Genomic DNA, 20,851 nt, shown 5'->3' with positions numbered 1-20,851 from the left:
ACGCCGGCCCTCACTTTCATTGCGCCAAGGGGTTTCAGAGACCCTCTGACTCGCGCGTGCGTGAATCAGACGGTGACTCCTAGGTTCCGTTTTTTTTGTAAGACGGGTCGGGTGGATTGCCAACATTGCCGCGGACCCCTGAGGCCCTTTACGTGGGTCGATCCAAGCCTTGGCGAATACGAAGCCGCACTGAGGTTAGTGCGCCCCGGTGGACAGTCGCGCCGGAGCCACCTTCGGCTTAAACATTTCCAAGCCGACCGAGAGCCGGTCACGGCGCACCACAGTGTAGGAAAGGCACCAGTAGACTGACCACTTGTTAGAGCTTTGTGAGGCAAAGTGGTTTGCGGCAGCACCGCTGCTCGCTGAGAACAGAAACTACAAAACAATACATGCTTTCAGGTCAGGCTCAAGTCTGCAAGTCGTCAACAATGCCTGTCGGTGAGGCTTTGGAAGCGCACACACGTACATAAATCACTTAAAAGGTAAAAGCAGTGTCGTTGTACTGCATTCATGGCGTGCATCTTATTTATTTTTTATGGACTGAGAGAGCCATAAGACGCCCAGGTCTCTGAACTACGCCGTTGGGGAAAGTGCACCACCTGTGTGGCAGTGATAAGCCCCTCCCACTGCAAAAAAAATGTGATTCAATATTTTAATCATTTGACAGCACTAATATATATATATATATATATATATATATATATATATATATATATATATATATTAATATATATATATTAATATATATTAATATATATATATATATATATTAATATATATTAATATATATATATATATATACATATTAGTATTTGGACAACCCTGACCTCAGCAGATCAAACCCGATATCAAGTTGTGCATATTTATAAGGCAGCTTCTTTTCCATCCATCCATTTTCCGCCACTTATCCGGGGTCGGGTCGCGGTGGCAGCACACCCAGCAGACCGACGTGGGCTTCCCTCTCACCCGCAACATTTTCCAGCTCGTTTTGGGGGACCCCAAGACGTTCCCAGGCCAGCCGGGAGATATAATCCCTCCAGCGTGTCCTGGGTCTTCCCCGGGCCTCTTCTCAGTTGGACGTGCCTGGAAAACTTCTAATGGGAGGCGTCCAGGAGGCATCCGGATTAGATGCCCAAACCACCTCAGCTGACTCCTTTCGATACGGAGGAGTAGCGGCTCGACTCCAAGCTCCCTCCTGATGTCCGAGCTCCTTTTCCTATCTCTAAGGCTGAGCCCGGCCACCCTACGGAGGAAGCTCATTTCGGCCGCTCATATCCGCAACCTCGTTCTTTCGGTCACGACCCGGAGTTCGTGACCATAGGTGAGGGTTGGAACGTAGACCAAACAGTAAATGGAGAGCTTCGCCTTCCAACTCAGCTCCCTCTTCACCAAGACGGACCGGTACAGCGCCTGTTATACTGCTGTAGCCGCACCGATCTGCCTGTCGATCTCCCACTTCACTTAATCCTCACTTGTGAACAAGACCCCTAGGTACTTGAACTCCTTTGCTTGGGGCAGGCATGTTGTCCCCACCTGGAGGGAGCAATCCACCGGTTTCCGGCAGAGAACCATGGCCTCAGATTTGGAGGCGCTAACTCTCATCCCCCCCGCTTCACACTCGGCTGTAAAACGCCCCAGCGAATTCTGGAGGTCACGGTCCGAGGAGGCAAACAGGACCACATCATCTGCAAACAGCAGAGAGGCGATCCCGAGGCCCCCGGACCGGATTTCCTCCGCCCCCCGACTGCGCCTAGAAATCCTGTCGATGAAAGTCACGAACAGGACCGGTGATAAAGGGCAGCCCTGGTGGAGGCCAACACCCACCGGGAACGTGTCTGACATATTACCGAGGATACGAACGCAACTCCTACTGCAGGCGTACAGAGACTGGATAGCCTGTGCCAACGGGTCCGGCAGCCCATACTCCCGCAGCACCCCCCACAAAAGCCCCCGAGGGACCCGGTCGAAAGCCTTCTCCAAGTCCACAAAGCACATGTAGACTGGTCAGGCAAACTCCCAAGACCCCTCCAGTAGTCCTGCAAGGGTAAAGAGCTGGTCCACTGTTCCACGACCGGAACGGAATCCGCACTGCTCTTCTTGAATCCGAGCGGTCGGAGCCTCCTTTCCAGCACCCTGGCATAAGCTTTTCCCGGGAGGCTGAGTAGTGTGATACCACGATAGTTCGAGCACACTCTGCGGTCCCCCTTCTTGAAAATGGGAACCACCACCCAGGTCTCCCGGTCCATGGGCACTGTTCCCGACCCCCATTCGACACTGAAAAGGCGTGTCAGCCAAACAGCCCAGCTATGTCCAGCACTTTCAGCATCTCAGGGCGGACCTCATCCACCCCCGGCGCCTTGCCACCAAGAAGCTCTTTAACTACCTTAGTGACCTCTGCCAAGGATATGGGTGCACCCACACCAAGGTCTTCAGGCACTGCCCCCTCCCCAGGGGACATGTTGGCCGGGTTTAGGAGTTCCTCAAAGTGTTCTTTCCGCCGTCTGCCGATGTCCCCAGTCCGAGTCAGCAGTTCCCCTCCCCCGCTGAGAACATCCTGGGGTAGGCCCTGCTTTCCCTTTCTGATCCGCCGGATGGTTTGCCAGAACCTCTTTAAGGCCAACCAAAAGTCCTTCTCCATGGCGGCCCCGAACTCTTCCCATGCCCGAATTTTAGCATCCGCGACCGCCGCAGCTGCAGCCCTCTAGGCCTGCCTGTACCCGTCAGCTGCTTCAGGAGACACATGGGCCAACCAGGTCTGAAAGGCCTCCTTCAGCTTAACGGCTTCCCTCACCCCTGGTATCCACCACCGGGTTCTCGGGTTACCGCCGCGACAGGCACCGACGACCTTCCGTCCACAACTCCTGGCGGCCGCTTCCACAATAGAGGCTTTGAACAAGGTCCACTCGGATTCCATGTCTCCAACCTCCCTCAGGATGCGTGAAAAGTTCTTGCGCAGGTGGGAGTTGAAGACCTTCCGGACAGGATCCTCAGCCAGACATTCCCAGTTCACCCTCACGACACATTTGGGCTTGCCAGGTCTTTCCTGCCGTCTCCCCCGCCATCTGATCCAACTCACCACCAAGTGATGATCATTTGACAGCTCTGCTCCTCTCTTCACCCGAGTGTCCAAGACATACGGCCGCAGATCAGATGATACGATTACAAAGTCGATCATTGATCTCCGGCCTAAGGTGTTCTGGTATTAAGTACACTTATGAACCACCTTATGCTCGAACATGGTGTTTGTGATGGCCAAACCGTGGCTAGCACAGAAGTCCAACAACAGAACACCGTTCGGGTTCAGATCGGGCAAGCCGTTCCTCCCAAACACCCCCCGCCAGGTTTCTCTGTCATTACCCACGTGACCATTGAAGTCACCCAGGAGAACTTTGGAGTCGGCGGGAGGCGCCCTCTGCTGGATCCCTCCAACCGATTCCAAGAAGGCCAGATACTCCGAGCTGCTGTTCGGTGCGTAAGCACAAACAACGGTCAGGGTCTTACTCCCCACAACCCGGAGGTGCAGGGAGGTGACCCTCTCGCTCACCGGAAAAAACTCCAACATAGCGGCGCTCAGCCGGGGGCTCGTGAGTATCCCCACTCCCGCCCGGCGCTTCTCAACCTGGACAACTCCAGAAAAGGACAAAGTCCAACCCTTCTCCAGGAGCTTGGTTTCAGAGCCCTTGCTGTGCGTGGAGGTGAGCCCAACTATATCTAGCTGGTACCGCTCCACCTCCTGCACCAGCTCCGGCTCTTTCCCCGCAAGCGAGGTGACGTTCCATGTCCCTAGAGCTAGTCCATGCTGCCGGCGATCGGCTCGCCCAGGTCTTCCGCCTGGCCTGCCGCCCGGTCTGCAATGCACCCGACCCCGACCAGCGAGTCGTTGGAGGGTTACTTTTATTATTTTGTAGCGAGCCAATGTCTTCTCAAAAGGGTTGCAGTATTGTAGCAACATGAAATAAAGTTAATCAACAATGTGATTGTGGAGATAACAAAGAAACAAAACTATAATTCTGTATCCGATAATGGGCGCGAGGGGCATTGTGAGGGCATGGTGGGGGCATGGTGAGGGTATGGTCACTATAGTGACTATTAAAGCATGAACAAAGCCACTAACAAAAGAGAGACGTTACACTCTCTGAAATCCTAAATAGTACAGAGAGGATATTTAGCCTGCAATAATGGCTATCTTGCAAGAAACATGTACTGTTAAACATCCCCTGTCAATTCCTTTACTTACATTTACATCCACTGGGGCTCAAATATATTTGGGGGCTGGCTCCCGGGAGCAGGGACGATTTAGCTGTGAGTTTTCTTATCAAGTACAGAGAGACACACATATTGAGAAACGGGCGCTTATAAAAACACAACACAACTTGATAGTGCTTTATTGTAATGTAACAAAGTAGTTGATGAAAAAGCTGATAATCATAAACAGAGTCTGGCTGCAGAGCTCGTCCGGTTTAACTCTTTCATTAAAGCTTCTGTAACTAAGGTAAAATAAAAAAATGAGGGCTCTGGTTCAACGCCAGAGTATTTCAAATGTAGCTGTATCATCACTTTACAGCAGCTCGATCACTTTACAGTTGTGTTAAGCAACGACAACGTAACGTTCATAATTTTCCAGCTGGTTAACAGATTATTGAAAGTATTTACAAGTTACACTACTTATTATTTACATGATCTGCGTTTGTCGGTCATGATCGTTTGCTCTTGTGAACGCCAAATGAAACGTCACTTTAAATGTTGCCGCCGCAAGGGATTGTGGGTCGGCATTATCTCCTTTCCTTTCGTTAAGGAAGGTCCAGTGGTTCCTAAGCTAAAGGAGCTAAGTTAGGAGGCATGAAGCTCCTTTCCTTTGCGTTTAGAGAATTCGACTGGCACTTATCATGGCGGCCACTTAGGTAATTCCGGGTCATTTCCCTCAGTTAGGAAGGTTCCTAACAAAAAAGGACTATTCGACCGCAGCCACACTCTGTCACCTGCTTCATTAGTTCTTTTCTTTGGCTAATTTGAAAGCACTCTTTCCTAATCCCCCCTTGCTCCTCCCTCTTTCCCTTCCTCTATTATTCTACAGCGATTGAGTTCAATTCAAATCTGCTGTGCTGGCAGGACATGAAAGAAAAGTGAATTTCAATGGTGTACCAATCCAAGTTTTACCATACGACTTGACAGATGGATTTCATACAAGCCTCTAAATAGCAAAAAAAAAAAGATCAGCTCAGAGCGTGGCCCACTGTGTCTGTGACCTCACAGGCCCAGAGGTCAGCAGGAGGAGCTAAGACTAAACAAACCTGAACAGGTGATGAACAGAAAAGACTCCCAGACAATGTTGAGTTAAAAAGAAATAATTTAAAAACATGAAAAAAAAAGTTTTGAACTGATTTTAAAATACTTGTGATATAGCTTAATAAGACTGTGTCATTTTAAAGTAAACAGAAATTAGTTTTGAAGATACATTTCACGGGTCGGAGACTAATGGCTCGGGAGCATTTCACGGGCATGTAAAGGTGAAGAAATCTATTTTATCAGATAGCCAACTAGTTTATCCGCTTCAAATCTTGTAACGGAAAAGATGGCGAAATGAAAAAAGACGATGCATTCCAGGCTGCGTGGACAGAGGATTTTGCATTTGTGGAGAGAGCAGGATCTGTGGTATTTCTAGTATGCAATGATAAAATTGCATCGATGAAACGGTCAAATATAAAGCGGCACTTCGATATGCACTATGCTTCATTTGCATCAAAATATCTAACGGAGGGCAACAGGAAAAAGGCATGCGAAGAGCTACAGCGGAGAGTGTAGACGAGTCAGCAGCAACTATGTGTGTGGACCAAGCAAGGTGACGAGAATTCCACTAGCTTTGCGGGTGCTTTGGCAACAGTAAGGAATGGAAAGCCATCCACAGATGGCGAGTATGCCAAAACATTCATGCTTGATGCGGCCAATGAACTGTTTGATGACTTCCCAAATAAAGACAAGATAATAAAACGGATAAAAGACATGCCTCTGTCAGCAAGACCTATTCACGATCGTAGCATCACGATGGCAAATCAAGTCGAGGAAACACAAATTAAGGACATAAACGCAGGGACCTACAAGATGAGTCAACAGACGTTAGCCATCTATCTCAGTGCAGTATAATTGCCACGTATGCTGCAGGTGACACAATGTGTGAGGAAAGCTTGGCTGTTTTGCCAATGAAAGGGACAACAAGAGAAGAGGATTTATTCACGTCTTTCATGAAGTTTGCGAAAGAAAAAAAACTACCGATGGATAAACTTATTTCTGTCTGTACTGATGATGCACCCTGTATCTTGGGGAAGAACAAAGGATTCGTAGCGATTCTCCATGAACATGAAAAGAGAGCCATCCTAGGTTTTCATTGCATCCTGCACTAGAAGCGCACTTTGCGCTCAGACTTGTGGCCAGCCAACCCTGTCTCCTACAAATTACATTTCCCCAGACCTAAAACGTATTTTCAATTACGTTGACTAGGTGATTAACGTATTACAAATACGTCTGTGATTGACGTATTATAAATACGTTGATTGTACGCAGATACGTTGCTTATACACGTATTTTAGTTATATTGTTTATTACAAATACACAATGTGTGAGGAAAGCTTGGCTGTTTTGCCAATGAAAGGGACAACAAGAGAAGAGGATTTATTCACGTCTTTCATGAAGTTTGCGAAAGAAAAAAAAGTTGTGTGCTTGTGTTATTGTTTTCTTGCTTTCCCGTTGAATTTAGGCATATTTAAATTTCTAAACTCTGCGGCGGAAAAGAAAAGTTGCAGTGTGAGGCCGGTAATGGGGCCAGTCTGAAGCCCGCTTGGCCGCCAGTGTGAGGTTTATGTGCCGGTAACGGCCCGGGGCCGGTCTGAAGACTGCTTGCCCGAAGGTACCGGTAACGGCCCGCATCACACCGAGGTCTGGGACGGTAACAGACCCCGTCCCGCTGGTTCCCGGATGGTAGCAGCCCCCGTCCCACCGGGACGGTAACAGCCCCCGCCGCGCCGGGTCCGGTCTTCTGTTACACAGGGTGCGTCCCAAGTCTCTAAATTGCCATCTCCTCGCTCCTCAACTGAACCGGAAGTGGTTCTGCGTTGCCATATTGAATGCCGTCCCAAAGCTCTTATTCGGCTCGGAAGAGCGACGAGCGAGGATGGAAATCGGAGGACCACAGACTTCCAGGAAGTGTTTTAACGCTCGACGCACCCCTTCACTGTAGCTCTGTTATCTGATTGGACGGTGCAGCTGAGCGGACTGATCGCTGGAGTTCCGTAGCACAGTGAAGACGATCACAAAATAAACATTATATATTTTAGTGTTTTCTTATTCACCATCTGATTAAAATGTGTGTTCATTCATTGTAGGTCTGAACAAAAAAAGGACCACAAACTATGTTCTTCAAAGATTTGATCTGTTGTTTCCCTCAATAACTTTTATAATTTATGTAGTTAAAATCAAAGAGCTGGAGAAAGGAAACACGTTTTACAACATGTATGGTTATTTTATGTCACACTTAGAATTTCATAACATACCAACATAAATAATTAAAAAATAAGACACATTCCGCTGGTAATCGATCCTGCGTATAAGCACAACACAGTATAAACACACAATGCAATTAATTGTTCTTCTTCTACAAATTAAAAGAGCGCAACCAACTTGACTATAGGTGCATACAGCGCTACCCAAAGTACCGGAGTGTGTGGTGCTGGGTATTTCTGTCCTACACATTCAGTGTGAGTAGGACAGAACCAGCTAGCAGGCGTCACCTTCGTCGTTTAACCGGCGGAAAGAGAGAAGGGGCCCAATCCCAATCTCCACCCAGACCCTCAAGCCCTGAACCCTCAGGGACTCACTGACGTCAGATGCTGAGAGGTTGAGTGTAGCAGTCTGTGAGGGCTTGATGGCGTAAACTTTTTTTTGTCAAAACTAATTGTTTGATCCCTCAGGCACTCCACAATTTGATAATGGGACACCCTAAACCCTCAAGGGCTTTACAGGAGCGCGCCTCAAAGTCCGTGAATCTGTAAGGGTGGAGAATGGAATTGGCCAGGGAGAAGAAAGAGATACATAGAGAAAGACAGAGGTGACGTGATTGGTCATAGAGCGTTAAGGAGCGTGCATCAAGCTGGCTACAGAAACAGAAAGCACAGACAGGAGACAGAAGCTGCTCAATAAGAACATAATTATAATACATGTAGTGTATTTGTGAAAAACTATTACATTATAAAATATATATATATAACTTTTAATTATGACATTTATTTATTTTTTTATTATAAAATAGGTATAACTTTTTGATTCTGCTTAGCAGAAAAGGCCTAGCTGGCCCTGCCACTGCCACTGATATACACACACAATAGGGGTGGGAATCACCAGAGGTCCCACGATACAATATTATCACGATACTCTGATATATTGATATATTAGTAGTGGATTTGGACATAACTTCTTCCGAAGGCCCGTTTCGCATGGTAGAGACTGGGGACAAAAGATTCAAAGTGGACATTGGCGGTAAACTTGCTCATGTGTCGGTTGATCGCCTTAAGCCAGCACATCTAGACCAGGACCAACCATTTCCAGAGACGAGCATGACGACGCACGAAGCTTCGCTCAAGCTACTGGAGTTGTGCGAGGCACATGCAGCGGTTTGGTTCGCGAGAGCCAAAGCGCAGTTCGCGCTCAGAGACATTTCCGCGGACGCTACGAAATATTACTATGTCGTAGCGGCTCTTAGCAGTTCTACAGCGGGCAGAGTGGTGAGCATACTCGAAACCCCTTAGGGAGCAGCAAATACGCTTCCCTGAAAGACCACCAGTTGAAGGCTTTCGAACTGTCTGAACCCGAGCGAGCTCTCCGGCTGCTCTGTTCTGTTCATTGAACTGTTTATGCAGCAGCTGCCGTTGCAAGTGCGGTCCGCTTTGGCCAACACCAACATTACGGATGTTCGGGAGCTGGCCGAGGAGGCAGATAAGTTTTTTTCGGCCAGCCAACAATATTGCGCGGCTGTGCTCGGAAGCTCCCCACTTTGGCTTCTGCCCCCAGCAAAGCGGAGCCGGGCAGGTCGTTTGATTCGGGCCCCGAGACTTTGATTTGTTTTTCTGTCTTTTTCTTTTTTCCCTAGACTGGGTGAATTCTGGGGAGACGTATGTAGTGGACTTGGACATAATTCACTAAGGTCTCGTGCAGTGGCCCTCAAACTGTGGGGCGCGAACCTCTAGTGGGGCGCCAAGGTATTACAGGTGGGGCGCAGGGGGGAGATGTAGATTCCTAAAAAAAAAATCCTTTTCACATTTTTTATAATAAATAATCTTTATTAATCCCACAGTGGGGACATTATTCTCTGCATTTTACCATCCTTAGTAAAGGAGCAGTGTGCTGGTTTGAAGCTCTGGGGCTTCTGTGTCTTGCTCAAGGACACTTCCAAATAAAATAATGGGGAGAAAACAGGGGTCCAAACGGCTTTCTTGGTCATCTTTTTTGCCAAATACGAGTTATTTTTTGCACATATATAACTTTATTTGCATCGTTTTAACAAAGTGATTGCACATGTCGTTAGTTTTTGTCAGATGGAGCAATCTGGTTTACTTGAAAGGGATTTCAATTTTCTTTAATCTATTAATTGAAAAAAAAAAAAGCACGATGGAGGAGTCTCAAAAAGTTGGACCATTTTGTTCCAATATTGTTGGGGCAGTGGGGCCCGAACATTTTTCTTCCTCTAGAGTGAAGCGAAAGTTTGAGAACCACTGGTCTAGTTGGATGGCTGAATATATGGGTGACTGCCCCTTTAAAAGCAGGTATCATACCCATAGTAATGAATGGGTGTTGATTGGTTAAAGGTGACCCGCTGTTAGTGTCACCAAGAGAAATGTTTGGTGAGCGGAAATAAACAGTTACACACGGTGCAGCCAAAGAGAAGTTGTGTGTGTGCTGCATTCATTCCTGGGCTCGTATATATTGATGTATAGATTATTGCAATTTTTAACATTTTATTCAACCATAAAATTACCGCAACAAGGGACCAGAAGCCAGTTTGTTTTATTCTTTTTTTTACGTTGTCGACCAGCGCTGTCATGAATGTTGTCCTGTGCGCCGTGCAGCAGCTGTGCAGCAGCATGAAGTCCAGACGTTTGATGAAAACGTGTATGCCACATTTCTAATTTCTTTCTCCGTTGTCTCCATTTTAGTTTTGACCAAATTCCTACCAATCACGCTGATCCGGGACCTCTGCTGACCTTGCCAAAAACACCACAGCACCATCTAGTGGGCTGAAAAAGCAATTGATTTTATTATTATAGGACTAAAAAGTTTATAATTGATATAATATAAGATCGATACCTGGCTTCTGTGTATCGATACAATATTGCCACACAAAATATCATGATACTATGCCGTTTCAATTTTTCGTCGTTTCGATGTTTCGCATGTTTTCTACATGTAAAACATGAGCGTCTCCATCAGGAGTCTCCTACAGTACTTAGGCAGGGACCAGGTTTTATCTCATTTAGACTGCAAGGTCCCGAACAGGTCTGCTGGACCCTTTGCTGGCAAGATCAGGTGAACTCTCAAAGCGCATGTTGGTGCTGACAGCACGCAGGCAGGCAGAAGCAGCCAGCGGCACCTCACCTCACTCCACCTCACCACACATCAGTCCACCTCACTAGACCTCTTACAACAACTTACATGTCTCTAGCTCACATCACTTCAGCTCACCACACCTTACCACACCTCACCTCACTCCACCACACCTCTGCACCTTACCTCACTCCACCACACCTCTGCACCTTACCTCACTCCACCTCACATCAGTTCACCTTACCTCATTCTAGCTCACATTACTCCAGCTCACCAACTCACATGTCTTTGGCTCACATCACTCCACCTCACCTCACTCTAGCTCACCTCACTCCTCACCTCAATCCAGCTCACCTCACTACACCTCACATGACTCTAGCTGACATCACTCCACCTCACATGACTGTAGCTCACATCACTCCACCTCACCTCACTCTAGCACTTTTACACACACTTTGGCCTGAACACATGTCACTTTAACATACACTTTGACACTTTGGCATTATTTGTTGTCTGAGCACTTTGTCGTTACCTCATACTTGGTGTAATACACATTTAACTGTTGTTGTCATTTGTCCCATCTGGTGTCTCATATCTAATGTTGCAACTTCAGCCAAAGAAAGTTCCTTGTTTGTGAAAACATTTCTGGCAAATGAACGGTTTCTGATTCTGATCACTCCACCTCACCACCTCACATCAGTCCACCTCACTCTAGCTCACATATCACTCCACCTAACATCACTCTAGCTCACATCACTCCACCTCCCCTCACTCTAGCTCACATCACCTCACCACTCACATAAATCCACCTCACTCTAGCTCACATATCACTCCACCTCACATCACTCTAGCTCACATCACTCCACCTCCCCTCACTCTAGCTCACATATCACTCCACCTCACATCACTCCACCTCCCCTCACTCCAGCTCACATCACTCCACCTAACCACTCACATAAGTCCAACCTCACCAATCCCATCAGTCCACCTCACATCACTCTCGCTCACATTACTCCACCTCACCTCACTCCACCTCACAAAACATCACTCCGCCTCACATCACTCCACCTCACATCACCTCACATCAGCTCACCTCACTCCACCACACTGCCAACGTGCTTCCTCTCACTCACCGGCTCGTGCATGTGCTCGTGCTCGTAGTAATCATCGTAGTCGTGGTGGCTTAAGTCGCTGGCCAGGTTGGTGTAGAGCAGGTAGGCCAGTAAAAGAGGTACTCCCAGGAGGTGCATGTCGATAAAGTCCTCACGGGTTTATGATCCGAGAAGCATGAAGAGAAAGTTAAAAAAAAAAAAAAAAAAAAAACAACCTGCGCCGTCTCTGCGCTGCCGCTCCGTCTGCCGCTGATAACTCTCTTTCATGTGGTCTCTCTCTCTCGCTCTCTCTCTCTCTCTCTCTCTCTCTCTCTCTCTCTCTCTCTCTCTCTCTCTCTCTCTCTCTCTCTCTCTCTATTTCTCTCTCTGTTTCTTTCGCTCTCTCTCTCTCTCTCTCTCTCTCTCTCTCTCTCTCTCTCTCTCTCTCTCTCTCACACACTCTCTCTCCCTCTCTCCTTTGTCTCCGTGTCAAGGTCCAGTACTCGTTCCGCAGAGGGGCAGCAGGATGTGTGCCCGGTCATATGGAAACGGATCAATCCGGTGGGTCCGAGCCTGACGCGTAAAACGCGCCTTCAAAGTAAAAGCCTACAGCTGAGCACTTTTTTTTAGTCAGGGCTAGATAGGACGTTCTTGTAGAGCAGTGGCCCTCAACCGATTTTCATTGATGTACCCAGTGATAATACACCCCGCTGTGTCATCAGGGTCTGATTTAATATAGACTATATCAAATCCAGTTATTGAACTTACTTCATTGAAGATTTATTAAATAACTAATGCTAGTTTTAAATACATACATATATATATATATATATATATATATATATATATATATATATATATATATATATATATATATATATATATATATATATACATATCTCATGCCTTCACACACCCTTGTTTGAGAACCACTGCTGTAGAGCATGACCGGAATGCCTACATCTTCTTCTTTCCTTTTTTCTCAATGCACGGCTTGTTCAGTTTTTATTGGAATCAACCTCCGGTTCTGCCGATGCAAAACTTGACTGACATAATGAATACATCCACCTCTGATATATAGACTATGGTTATTACAGTGCACCTCATCAATCCTATACACACTAAAGCTGATAGCAAACATAAGTGTACCAAGATGAGCTTTATGCATGTGTTATGTCAGAGACATTATCTTGTGTAGGCTGTAGAGGACATGTGGCTGTTCATGGTGGTAGTTCAAGCAAACATATTTTGATATTGTAATTGAGCTCTTAAATTAATATTGAGCTATGTAGTTGAAGTAAATTACCTGCTTGAATGTAACACTAACCAAAAAATCAAGTTACTGGGCAAAAAGACAGAAATAATCAGCAGTTACTGGGAGTTTTTATTCTATGTGAACCAACTTTCTTCCCCTCAAGCTCTATACGTCCTCAGATAATGGAAAACAGACTGTACTTGTAGAGATCTTTTCTAGTCTTCTGACCACTCAAAGCTCTTTAACACTACTTGTTATCATCAACCGAAGCCACTTCAACCACCAGAGCGGGCTCCCCTGCAGAGTAACGCTCAACTACGCAGCGCCCAACGCGCACCATGGGGTTTTAGAGACCCTCTAACTCCACCTTACTGCCACCCAAGATAGTCCTGCATTAAGAGCTGTGAACAACGTGCACAAAAATGATAATTATGTTTGCTTACTCCTCGTTATGACATTCACTCAGCACAAATTGCGACATCCTTTTTAATTTCCTGATCAACCGTCAAAATGAAAGCATCTCATCTTACAGGAAACCAGATAAATATAGCTTTATGCAGGCAACAAAAACAACGATTGACAAACAATTTCTGAAGCCAGAACACAAATTTGACTACTTACATATCATATATTATAATATGGGTGATTTAAAGTGCGCGACCGTTAGTTGTCATTCCAGCTCAACAGTTGGCAAACATGTTTTGTGTCAACTTTGATCTTTTGGGGGGAATGACTTTAGATGAGTGGTTAGCCGAAGAGGTGGACGTCATGGTACCATAGACAAGAAAGAAATTGAGACTCATGAAATGTTGCGCAACAGAAAAACAACGTTTTTGTAGTCGTTGTAAAAAGCCGTAGACAACATGGACACGACAAAACTAAACATCATGGATCGATACCAGCCTGCGGTCAAGCCACAATTAAGGCCTCATTGGATCCGACCACACCAGAGGGTCTAGTTAGAAAAGTCTGGTTCGACATCCAATTGCACTTGGTACGACGAGGGAAGGAGGGCAACCGATAGCTTACCACGGGGTTGTTTTCACAGATGAGAAAGGACAGAAGTATGCCAGCATGACATTCAATGAGAAGACAAAGAATCATAAAGATCCACTGGAGCGCAAGAAACACAGCCATCATGGATACATGTATTATCTTCCAGGAAAACCCCGCTGTCCTGTCACCTCCTTGGAAAAGTATCTGTCACTCCTACCCCCCAACGCACCGGCATTTTACTTACCCCGAAAGACAAGCGCTGCCGCTTCAGATAACATTTGGTAGGTCTTGGTAGGGCTAATCTTTACGCACTTTAGCGAACCAACCCTAACACTCAATTATAATAATGATAATGTATTTTCTCTGTCGCAGGTACAGAATGGAGCCAATGGGCGTAAATTATCTCGCAACAATGTTGCCCTGGGTATGCAAGGCGGTGGGCATACAAATCTACACCAATCACTACCTGCGCAGCGCCTTCATTCAAACTCTCTCTAATGCTGGGTTGGAAGCAAGAGAAATCATGTCATTGAGTGGACATACATCCGAAAGCTTACGTTTACGCCTGATGTTTAAATTAAATATGATTTTATTGAACGTGTCCATTGTCATTTTTTTTAATTTATAAAAAAAAGGTATGTGCATACAGTATGTGTTTGGCGTTGCTACTGAAATGCGATACACAACGTTTGGTGGCTACAACTATGTTGGGTTGAAAGGCAGCTTACTATTACTGTTAATAATGTCGCTGGTAACCGTATTATAAAAGCAATAAGGTACTCGAGGCAGTACTGTATCTACAATAATGTACTGTTCAAGGGTTGCCGCTGCGCGTCAGGCCTAACAACACCCTTGAACAATACATTATTGAACGATACAGTACTGGCTCTCGTACCTTATTGCTTAAGTCAAGCACACTGGAATTTGCGTTGGCTCTAACTTCCAGATTTTGTGACACGGAGATACTGGTACTGGCAAAACAACAGGTACTGGCAAAACAACAGACCTCTTTGTAATATGCTTTAGAACACGGAGACAACGTGCCGTTATAGGGGGAGTCAATAAAAGAACATTTCAACTTAACATACCTGGCAAAACAACAGACACACACTCGTTTCCTCATAGGCCACCTCTTTGTAATAATGCTGAACTGACAAAGTAAACAAACAATCATTTTTAAACACAACCTATAGTATTAATATTCACTAATGCACTAATTCAAAGGACAGTGATGGCAAGTGAAATTATCAACTCTGTTGAACACACACACAACCCAACATACACTGGTTAGGTCATTGACCTGTTTCCTGAGCTCAGTCTAATGAATGGTGTCTCAACCAGCTAACAAAGAAGGCTTATCTCTCCACTAACATACTTTCCTTCAAGCCACTGTGTGTGTGTGTGTGTGTGTGTGTGTGTGTGTGTGTGTGTGTGTGTGTATGTCTGTCCGTGCGTGTGCACGCGTGTGCATGTGTATGCGTGTGTGTGTGCCACAGTGCCGCAATGTGTTTCACTGAAAGACTTTTTTAACACCTGCTGACTGAAATGCTGAAATCTATAGAAAGTAAAAGTTGTTAACTTAAAGCTTTTGTCTATTTCTTATTTCCTCATGTATTGTTTGTTCTACTAAGAATGACATTATACTGCAACATGTTTCATGTCAGTGGTCCAATGAAACCTGATTTAATGGATTTATTGAATGCATTATTTTATGATGTCGAAGGACTTTAAGCTACATTGAGTCTGAGAGAATAACCATGGCATCAGCTAGGGTCTTACAAAACAATATACTATTGGTTTGCTACTGCTAGGTGATATTGCTACCGCTAGTTGCTACTGCTTGTTGCTACTGCTAGCTGCTACTGCTAGTTGTTACTGCTAGTTGCTACCACTTTTTGCTACTGCTCTCCCTCAGGTTTCTTCCCTTTTTCTCCCTGTTGCTGTTTTTTGGAGAGGGCAAGCTCAATTCGTGGCGTGGGCACCTTATAGAGACATGTCCGGTTTTCACTGCAGATGCCCCTAACGATGTAGAGGCATATCCAGTTTTCACTGCAGATGCCCCTAATGACGTAGAGGCATGTCTGGTTCACTTCCGGTTTACAACTCAGACGCCACAAATTACATAGGCAGTTGCCACTAATTCTATGAGATGCCACAGCTTTTGCAACTAATTTTTAAGTCGTGTCACTTGCACCTCGTAGAACGCTGGTGTCAGACCCGTTGTTAGTGAATCACGGGTCTTTGCGTGTGCATAAATAACCCTGTGCTTTTATTTTGAAAGGTTACACAGACCCCACTGCCTGCTTGCAGGCAGGCCTGAAATCACGTCTGTGTATGTGTCTTATGTGGTGGCGTGGTTGCCCTGATAATCAAAAGGTAGCAGATTCGATATCCGTCCTTTACACGTTAGGTTTCCATTTTAAAACGCATATATTTTGCTGCGCTTACACTAAGCGTCCTCACTGAATCAGACTTTTAGAGCACCGCAAAGAGAGGAGGACTGATGCGTCTCTAATAGCGACGCCTCAAGCCTAGTATATGGTTCTGCGTCGAAGTGACGCTGTCGTTGAGCATTCAAAGTTCTGCGTCGAGGGACCGCGTTGCAATTCACCGCTATTCCGCCAGAGGGGTGGGGCTGTGTGGCCGTGTGGTTTTAGGGGTTATAGCCGAATCCTCGCTTTTTCTTCCGGTCACGGTAAACAATGGCGACCAAGTTGGAGCAACTGTATTTGGAGTTGGAGCTTATATTAAAGAGCAAATGCTTATATTGCAAATGTTGAAGCGCAGGCGACAGATAAGACGTTTGCGGAGGTGGTCTGTACAACCACTACAAAAAAAACAAAAAAAGCAACTGCCGGAAATTACGTTCTGAGCAGACCAATCACAGCCCTTGTGGTCCGCATCAACGCGACGCGTTGTTACGAATTTTTGGAGGTGCACGACAGGCTACGGCGTAGGGGTCTGCGTCCACTCGGTAGCTACGGCTCAGAACCATAAACTAGGCTTCACTGTGTTTTGAGTTGCCATAGAACCAGGAGCAGGAGTGGAGTTTGGAGACGATTCACTTCCTGAAAGTATATTTACTTTGCTCAGTTTGCTGCAGCAGTTGAGGAATCGCTCATCTGCAGCTTGATACTGTTCATCAGATGCAGTGTGTTTGTTCTAGAAAACATTACATTTTTTATTGCTTCCTCTAGTATACCAAGTATGCCCTCTAGTATACCAAGAAGACGGTATTTGAATGTTTTGTGATGGTTATCATTCGTTGTAGTTTTTTAGGAGTCAGCACGGAGAAATCTTTTGAATTAGTTTGTCACTTAGAAATTATGACTTTGTACGGCTTAAAGTTATCATACATAGCGAAGGTGAATTGGCATAGTTCCTATGTTGCTGTGGAGAGTGTAGCTTGTGTTGCTCCCTCTCTCTGCATCCCTTCAGCTATCAGTTACATCAACAATAAATCCTTGGCTCAACATTGACCTCTTGGTCAGGCAATTAATTGTGCACACGTGAGCATAAACACACAGGACACACAAAGACTAATAGCAAAGACCCCCCACCAACATCAGGTCAAGGTTGTACAAACTGAGCATCAACCTTTCCCTCCATGTGTGTGTATTGCAGTGCGTCAGTGTTTGTGTGTGTTCCCTAAATAGAATGCAATGCCTTTGGTTGCAGACGTCTGTGGAATTTGAGCTGATATGAAAATAATTACTTCTCTTTGGCTTGGTCCGTTGTACCGAGGGTTGTGTTTTCACAGTAAGAAACACAACCAAATGTGCTCCAAAGTTAAGACTCAGACTTGTTGTAACCCGGTCACAGCCGTCTTTTACTCTGCTTCCACAACGGCTCAACTTCTCATGTTGTGGTCCAGGGTTCTCAGGATGCTTCATCATACCGTAGTGTGAATGTGTGGGGGCCGATTTGTTAACATCGAGACATGTAAATCCCTGATTAGCGTTTTAACATAAATTCCTTCACTGACTGGTCAACACAGGAATACCACTGTATGTGTGTATGGGGGGAGGGGATTTGAGGGTTATTGGTTAAGAAAATCAAGGCACTGAACCAATTATAGTATGGGACTCAAAGGTCAACAGTACATTTGAAATTCTCAGTGGGCCAATGTCTCATGATGCTGATGTAATGTGGAGGACTCACAAGTGAAGGACATGAAATGTGAACTAACTGAGATATCACTGATAAAATTACGGAAACATATTTTTGCAGTTTTTAACAAATTGAAATAGATTTGAACCATTTAACAAAAGAAACGATAAACTGCTTTGTTAGTTTTCGTGAAAAAAACTCATGGTTTGGCTTAAAATGCCACTCTTGTATGATAATGGAGCTGAGACATAAACTGTGGTTATCTAGGTCACAGTCATGTCTTTAAAAATTGTGTCAAATTAAAACTTAAAGTAATCAAAGTGAGATTCATGCGTCTCCAGTTTCTGGCTATTTGGTCTGTTTGGGTCAAGTAGACTTGTACTGTGCGTAACAGCTACTGAATCGATGAAAAATGTGAAACAAAATTAAAAGAAATTGATTCAGAATATACTTCAAGTAATGGTCTGACCATGTGTATTGATTTTGGTGACTGTGTGAATGAGATGGACTAACACACTGTTGGTTTTGATCATGGATGTGTTTACTTTGACAAAAATATAGAATATTACCAGCATTAAGTTACATTGGATATATACACTGTGACCTTTGATGCTAGCACAAAACGTTGAAAATGACAGAGGTAAATGAGATATTGCTTAGACGTTGAAGCTTTGTTTTGCAGACAGATCATGTAAGGTTAGAAAACTCCTAAAAACTAGAGACAAGACTTCATCCGGAACATTGATTTATGGTAATAATTCTCTATTTCGTCAGTGATGACAGGAAACGCGACTAGACTGTCATGTGAAAATCTACACTGTGTACTGACACAGTAAAACTGAAGTTTTACTGTATATATTCCTTTATGGTGTTAAACTATGTCCTTTAAAGCTCATAACCATCACTTCAGGAGGAAATGTGAAAGTGACACAATGAATCCAGGAATTCGAGGAATTGTCTCTGGAAAACGAAAATGTCAGAGCGTGTGTGTGTGTATTTTCTATTTATGAAGAGAAGGCTGCTGAATGCTTTGTGTGATGTAATCAGTCCCATCGGGACCTTAAGAAGACCACTCACTACAAACAGCACCTGGCGACTGTGGCTTAGTGGTGAGCAGGATTGTCTTCAATCAGAGGATTGGTGGTTTGGTGGTCTGGTTGCATAGTGGCTCCTCCTATGTGTGAATAATGTCATATAATGTTAAAGCGCTTTAAGTAGACGGAAGACTAGAAAAGCGTCATACAAGTACAGATCTATTTACTGTCTGAACTGACTGAATAAGCAGTTTGAAGAAATCACTTTCTGGTACTCACAAAGACATTTGTCAAAATACACATAAGCAAAGTTAACGAATCGTTGTAGTTATCTATTTTACTGAGAAACTCCAGCTCTTGCAGCAAAATGTTTCTTATTAAGATGAGATAAGATATTCTTTTATAGTTCCGCAGTGGGGAAATGTACATAGATATCAAATCTTTTCAATGACCAGCTATTTTCTAAAAAATAGTTGCATTCGGTCCTCTATTATACATTTTAAAAACACTGATGGATGAGCTATTGTCTGAAAAGTTTATAGAATCACACTACTTCCAGATTAGCCAACTGATGTGAGTCCTGCTTAACTCCAACAGTTACGTTACTACTTCTGTAAGACACCATCAGAGTGACCTTGATAGGCTGCCATCATGTATTATATTTTTATACATCTTTGTTTCAGCGTGGACTAGCAAACCCAAAGGATTATGTGGGATTAATTATACAATTGCCATCTAGTAAACCATCAGTGACACCACAGTGCAATGTGAGTAAACAATGTTCATTAGTCTCTTAATTAGATGAATGTGTTCTAAGCAGCAAAATAAGGGTTTGCGCATGGGCGATTTCTCAGCTATGTCTCCTGTCTATATAGATAGATAGATAGATAGATAGATAGATAGATAGATAGATAGATAGATAGATAGATAGATAGATAGTTAGATAGATAGATAGATATGTATCGTATTAATCCCCACAGGGAATTTTTTTTTTCATAGGAGTGTCCCACACTTACAGCAGACATTCAATGGAATAAACTAAACACACAAAATAAAATCAGATGACATAAAATAGAATAAAAGAAGAACAGGGATGACAGATGTATACAAATAAAAAAATAATTAAAAAATATATATATATATATATATATATATATATATATATATATATATATATATATATATATATATATATATACACACACACAATTTTTATATACACAATGGAATACTGTATTCAGTGATTAAATTAAATGTAAACGTCCTGTCAACGTGTAAAAGTCTTTTGAAACAATGAGCATGAGTGTCAGAGGCTTGACCCATACAATGTTATCATAGGAAATATCATAGGTCACATAGGCCGGATCTCAATGAGGCGTTCCACTTCCTATCCAATTGAAAGCCCGGGGGCCGGTCAGAGGCCAGGCAGAGGCCAGGCAGGAGCCAAACAGAGGCTGGGCAGGGGCCAGTCAGGAGCCGGACAGAAGCCGGGCAGAGGCCGGGCAGGAGCCAAACAGAGGCCAGGCAGAGGCCAGGCAGAGGCCGGTTGGAAGCCGAGCAGAGGCCGGTCAGAGGCTGGGCAGAAGCCGGTCAGGAACCTAACAGAGGCCTGTTCAAGGGCCTCTGCCCTTCTGTAAAATATGATACCTTTTTTTTTTTTCCTTCTGTAAAATATGATACCTCAGCTCCTGACCGGTCAGGAGCCGGTCAGGAGCTGAGGTATCATATTTTACTGGAAAAACTTGTTTGAAAATGTCTTTCCTTTATATACATCAGAA

General features: G+C 44.7%; 1 protein-coding gene across 1 annotated transcript in view; it reads right to left on the bottom strand.

Annotated features, from left to right (window-relative positions):
* The window catches only part of vegfc (vascular endothelial growth factor c), a 39,726-nt gene extending 27,875 nt beyond the window's left edge, over positions 1-11,851 (bottom strand). Inside the window, exon 1 of the mRNA XM_068592069.1 lies at positions 11,721-11,851. Within this exon, the coding sequence (XP_068448170.1) occupies positions 11,721-11,837 (117 nt within the window). The 5' untranslated portion in view covers positions 11,838-11,851. The remainder of the gene's footprint in view (positions 1-11,720) is intronic.
* Between the last annotated feature and the right edge of the window lie 9,000 nt (positions 11,852-20,851).

The sequence above is a fragment of the Clinocottus analis genome, unplaced genomic scaffold, assembly GCF_023055335.1.
Source record: "Clinocottus analis isolate CAN_PGR_092001 unplaced genomic scaffold, fCliAna1.0.p SCAF_26, whole genome shotgun sequence".
Lineage (NCBI taxonomy): Eukaryota > Metazoa > Chordata > Actinopteri > Perciformes > Cottidae > Clinocottus > Clinocottus analis.
The sequence above is the reverse complement of the archived record's forward strand: the minus strand, read 5'-3'. Positions and strand labels throughout refer to the sequence as shown.